Raw genomic sequence first — 6,282 nt, forward strand, 5'->3', positions numbered from 1 at the left:
ATAATAAATATACTTTATTACTAGCTGAAGTCATCATTTTTCAGCTAAAGTCTAAGTTACAGGCTGACTTCAGGTCTGGTTTAGATCATTGTTATTTATAAATTATATATTTTTCTGGTATAAATCTGCTGTTTTACATGATTGTTGAATGAAATTAACATAGTTTATTAATTTATTGTAAAAACATGACAGATAATCTGTGAAACAGATCCAGTTCAGCTGTTGTTTATTAGTTTCTATGGAGGCTGTGAACTGTTGCCCTTTTAGACACCATTTTTGCTCCTCCATGCTGTCACAGACACTACCAGTGTACGGTATGGGCGGGYCTTAGTCTAGTGATCTATATATTTAAGTCTATGGTACATCAGAAATAAAATCATTCAAAATTTACTCCTGTGTATATTAGCTATGACTCTCCAACTTTATGAAGACCGTGCCCAACCCCGACCATCAAACATGTAATTTAGGCCGGGTCGGGTTATAAATCTAAACTCTATGTTGCATTTGAGTAATTGGCCTTTCTTTTGAAGAAAACACTGCACTGAAATAATCACTGCTCTGCCTGAATCATTATCCATCAAACCCACCTCGGCCATGTCTGAAAACTCCCCTATTCCCTTAACTTATTTGTGGCCATCAGATGATTATGCTTCAGCATATCAGATCAGACACCAAACTCTATTATGAACAAACGCATTTCTAGATCAATCACTTTTATATTTATATGCAAACAGTGACATTGTGGAAAACTTGTCCATCTTCTTTGTAATCCACTCTTTCCATTTATCTATCTTTTTAATTTTCTTGCTAAAATATTTATGCGAGTGACTCTTGCTCTGTATTCTGGATGAACAGTCTAATCACGGCATCTTTTCAGATTCATCCATTCCCTCCATTTATGCAAACAAGTCTTGTGCAAACAATCCGAAACAGCATGACTTCGTCACAGGAATGTGAGTCAAACAGACCAGCTTTGTCTTTGTAAAGCACACACCTGAATGTAAAAAAGAAAAAAAAGGTGATAAACAGTTTATCTGCTCCAGAAATAACTTCATGCTGTCAGCATGTAGACTGCAAAAAGAACCAAACAGCAGTGGAGATCAGGGGGAAAAGCTGGGGATTAGAGGAAAATAGAAGCAGTGATGAAAAGGAGGCAGACTTTTTTTTTTCTTTAACTTATTTAGCTTTTTGAATATAAGGATGAGCTGGTGTATTGAATAGAGACTAACAAGACCAGGAGAAAACAGGAGATTGATCGTGCTCTTCCTGTTTATAAAAAAAATACAAAACCATTAAAAATTATTATTCATAGAGCAATTAGTTTAACTAATAAAGCAGACAAAAACACCTGAAAGTGTGAACCTGAAACATACAAGGAACATAAGCCACTTTATTTCCTATATTCAAGCTCTGAATCTGTGCGTTTTCGATTTGATGCTGTTTCTGTGTACATCCTGGAGTAAACTTAGCGACAGTAAARGCATTTTACTGGTAGCCAGATTTGGGAAGAGCTTTAATGAGTGAATGAGTCATAATTCAAAATCTCTCCACAGGAAGTGCTGAGAGGAATCCAGTTTGATGCGACTCAACGGCTCTTTGAGCATATGCAGAAGCAGCTCAGTGCTTGGATCCAGAAATAARGAACTGCTTCCCTTATTCCCTCGATCCAGCCCAGACTAGAGCCCCACTGAGACTCAGGTGGCACATACCAGCAGCCTCCTGACATGTGATAATCAGGGCTCTTTTCTTAGACTTGCTCATTAGTGTGTGTGTGTGTGAGCAGCTTCTATGTTTAGCATTTATATCTTATTTCATGAATCCAAAGCAGAAATAATSTMWRYRYTWTTTTTMTGTGTTTTGTTTGATTCATGAACAACATCTTGTGCTGTGTCTGCATAGGATTAGCAGTGTGACTGTGTGTTATTGTTGCTGTACACTGCAGTGTCTCACCACGCCCGGAGTCTAAAAGCCTCGGGTATGTCGGGGTTGACCATGACTGTTGAGCTGAACAAAGCTGAAAGCGATCTGCCTCCAAAATCAGACAGGCGAGCTCCTTTGATGGCAACGACCGGCTCTCCAGACCCGTCAAACTTCTCTGCCTGGAGAAGAAAACAAAAAACTCAATCAGCGATTTAAGACAAACATTCAAAAATAACAAAAGCATGATCATTTATGTGCAGTACGTGTCTGAAACGTGGACATGACAGAAAGTAATATCAGTTTGCATTAATAATTAGATAACTTACAAGTTAATTTGAAAGTCATTTTCAAACTGTGGCAAAGAGGAAGGATTAGCTCTCACAGATTGAAAAAGCTTAGAGAAGAATAGCACTCATTGGAGTTATTTAGTCCTCTGTCTCAAAGCAGTGTTGAAGGTCACAGCAGCGATTTGAAAGATCCACATTTTAAATCAAAGTGCTCTGTATGTGCGAACACTCGCACATCACAGACACACCTTCCAAAATATACAATTCATTTCAGTCAGCTCACTTTGTTTTCATGTTAAAACACAAATCCACTCAGACGAAGAGTCAGAGCGCCAAATTACAGTTCTTACCTCCTCTCCCCACAGCGTGACCGTCACCTCTTTGCCAGTCATGTCTATTAGGCTGAGAGCCCTCTTAGAGACTTCTCTGCTGGTTTTAGTGGTGACACGAGAAACATCCTCGGCACTTTTGCACACTCCAATTATATCTAAAAGGCAGAAGAACAATTTTCGATATTCATCAATATATAGCTCATAATTGCAGGCAGATYTGTTTATAGAMGAGAATAAAAACAAAAGAGCTTTCAAGARTTCTTTAAAATGAAGTGTAAATATTCCTCAAGGTTAGACCATATAATGTATAAGATATCGCAGCAAAATGATACAAATMTTGCAACAAGCTAATGCTCATGAACATTTTCCAAATCACAATACTTATTATTCATGTTCTGTCAACAAAAAAAAAACAATTCTGACTTCACTACTGAAAATATAAGGTTGAAAATGCAGTACCATATAAACTTTAAAAACTACATTGAAAAAAACTCAAATAATGCAATGAGGATAGTATGAATAAATTAATAAGAATTAATGTGATTAAACACCATAAATGTGCATTTTGTCCTGATTTTTTWAACTCAATTGTTCGAAGAAATGCAGCTCATTTATAATATAACAAAARGAAAAAAATTAAATACAATATTTGTAGAATTGTAAGCCTCAGAGTTGTTTATACGTTTTCTAATGAGCAAAAACAGTTGTGTTTACAATCAGCATTGCTACTCTTGTGATACCACAATGRACTGAATTGTGCTATTACTCATAAAAATAACACAACAAAAGTGATTGCTTTAATATGGCCYTGATTAGTTTAAATTTATACAAACAAACCAGCAGTCTCCTTCTGTTTATTTGTTTTTCACATTGTTAAACCTCCCTGGTGTTGCTACTGTTATTTTTCACTCTGTATAACTGCAGCAGGAGTGTAACTCATGTGTAATGCATTCTATGGCTTATTGTGTATGAAGCAAACAAAACAAAGAAGTAATGGCCTAGTATTCCTCAAAMAAATTCATATTGTTTACCGCCTTACGTGCCAGAGTTTAGACKGAGATCATCTTACGTTGAGAAGCGACAAAGTTGTAGTCATTTTGGTCAAAGCTGACATTTTGTGGTGGGTTAAAAGCTCCCCAGCACGCCTTACATGTTGGTGCTGGTGTATATTTTCAACATTTGTGTCCACGCATTAAATAAAAAGGACTGGATCATATCACGAAACTCGTTTTTTTAAACCAGTTTTTCTCTCAGCTTCCTCCTCCTGTCTACACTTTCTGTTAACCTTTATATAAACTCCCGCTGCCTCCCCCCAATCCCTCCGTTTGCTCTCCGTCAGTGTTCTCTCAGCCTTGCTTAATTCCATTATGATTGAGACGATGTCATCCACCTATGAACTCCATTATCACAACAGGAACAGGCTGACGCTTCTCATTACCATGTTATAATCCCCTGTTTAACAAAGGAGGAAAGAGTGGAGGAATCGAGGGGAGAGAGAATGAAGAGTCGACAGATGAGGACACGCAATGCTGCCCCTCTATAACCAACGCAAACACATTCCCTCACTCGAACCGCTCAGTGTAGCTCAGTGACATGCTGTATTTGCTTATATTACTTTGAGTTAGAAATAATCTGATCTTATAATTTCATTTTGTTCTGTGTAAAAACTTCACATCAGTCGTAGGCTGTCAGGGGTTGCAGCCCACGTAAGCCAAACCCTTCGCAGTTCATGTAGGGCTGCACAAAATGCCTGTGAGATGGTCAAGTCTTTGGATGACACGTTTGCGTGACCGTGCACTACCCCGTTACAATGGTGATAAGTTTTGTATCACATGTATTCACACGTCTTTTCATGAAAGGTATAACTTCACAAAATTCTACGTTTTATTAAAAACGTTACATGTTGATTAAAAAAAGAATCTTAGAATTTGGGTTTAGCTCCAGTATCAGCACTTGAGATTTAACATCTCATTGGAGCAAAAATTTAACCAGTTAAGTTGCTAAACATACATTTTAAAATAAATTCCGCAGTCTGTGATGAATTTCCAAATTCTGCCATAAAAAACCTCACCCACCTTTGTTTTACTGGTTAGTTTGCTGACAGCGCAATGAATCCAGGGATGTCCTCGGCCATGTACGTTACTCAGATGCAACCTACGTTTTTTGYGGTTTTGTGGGCCGCATGAGTGTGAGCCTACAAAATGAGACAGCCTATGACAGAACGGCCCACATGTGAYCTAAGTAGGTCGCAACTCCTGACACAGCCCATCGATTATAGAAGAATGCTTAAAACTCCTAAATTCATTAAGTCTCAAGGCTGATTATCTAAAATGGCAACACAACAGTGTAGAGGTTAGCAGTGTTGCCTCACAGCAAAAAGGTCCTGGATTCAATCCCCAGTTTGGACTATGGGTGTAAATCACCAGATTTATCACAATACAATATTACATTGATTTGTTTGCATTACGTTATGATGTTTCTCAATATGACAAAATCTGTTTCGATATGATTTCGATTCAATTCAATTTACAAGTCTGTGATCAATATGAGGCGATACCATGTGTCTGAAGAAATTTGTCATGTTAGATACTGATTTTAAAAGCACTACACCATTTCCATAGTTTTCCTTTTTTACTATTGACTTTTATAATCTATTGTTTGACTATTGTTATGTCTTCATTAAAATAGTTTAGATACATGCCCGAAACATTATCATAACACATAAAAAAACATTAAACACAAGTACAGGTTTTTTTGTATGAGTATCTGCGATTCAGCTGTAGGCCAGTAATGGGCGTACCAGGCACTGAAGAGCATGTATTTACACACCTGGACTTCCGGTTTTCTTCAGCGTTGGTTTCCTGCTTGCACAGACAGCAATAAACCAGCGTTCACTCCAGTCACTGGTGTTGTACGGTCCATTCACTTCACATTTTTAATCTATTCAATATTTATGTGGTTTCGTCACAATTTCAGTTAACTAACACTAAATTTTCTTACATGCCCATCTAACAATCATTTAGTAAATGATGTTTTCGTTTTGCCTCGATGTCATTGAATCATCAATCATTTAATGAATATATTGATTTGGATCAATGTATCYTTACACACCTAGTTTGGACCACAAGCCATTCTGTGTAATTTTTACAAATGAAACAATACTTTTTCCAATGCTTGTATTAGTTATACACRACAAACTTTATCTCTTACCAATAATGGCATCTTTGTCTCGGTTTTCCAGTTCTTCAATGGGCACAAAGTCACAATGCAACGTGGGGATTTCGTCACCYTCATCACATGGTATTATAGATGAATGAGCGTGGAGCGTTATCTCATAATCGTGCTTTAATGTTGAGTACRGTTTGTTGGCCACCTTCAGTGTAGCCTTCGAGATGTAGTATACCTACAAAGCAAACAAAGCAAAGTGTGCTGTCATTAAAAAACAGAGATAATCCAATACATTATTGCAGCTATGGTGGTTTGAACTAGTGACCATGCTACTGGTCATTGAATGGAAATTGACTTTACAGGACAGCCTCTGTTCAACAAAAACCTCCAAACAAAAAGTAGCAAAATAAAAACCCTTTAGGTCAAACTGAGATGTGGTGTTCCTATCAGCACCATCACTTCTCTAATTCACCAGAAAATAAGCAGCAGTTGAGAGGGACTCTGCTTAACAGCATAATTTAAACTCAATCTGTCAGGCACACTCCTTCATTTACTCTCCCAAGGCCCCAATAACC

At 37.5% G+C, this 6,282-nt stretch overlaps 1 protein-coding gene across 4 annotated transcripts in view; it reads right to left on the reverse strand.

Moving 5' to 3' along the window:
- Nucleotides 1–6,282, reverse strand: part of LOC106523505 (replication protein A 70 kDa DNA-binding subunit) — a 49,025-nt gene that overhangs the window by 20,203 nt on the left and 22,540 nt on the right. For all 4 annotated transcript variants that reach the window (XM_014016927.1, XM_014016928.1, XM_014016929.1 and 1 more), the window contains exons 11-13: nucleotides 5,750–5,942; nucleotides 2,558–2,694; nucleotides 1,951–2,099 (exon numbers count right to left, since the gene is read on the reverse strand). In XM_014016927.1, the coding sequence (XP_013872381.1) occupies nucleotides 1,951–2,099; nucleotides 2,558–2,694; nucleotides 5,750–5,942 (479 nt within the window). The remainder of the gene's footprint in view (nucleotides 1–1,950; nucleotides 2,100–2,557; nucleotides 2,695–5,749; nucleotides 5,943–6,282) is intronic.

Source organism: Austrofundulus limnaeus, unplaced genomic scaffold (assembly GCF_001266775.1).
Source record: "Austrofundulus limnaeus strain Quisiro unplaced genomic scaffold, Austrofundulus_limnaeus-1.0 Scaffold157, whole genome shotgun sequence".
In the NCBI taxonomy this organism is placed as follows: Eukaryota; Metazoa; Chordata; class Actinopteri; order Cyprinodontiformes; family Rivulidae; genus Austrofundulus; species Austrofundulus limnaeus.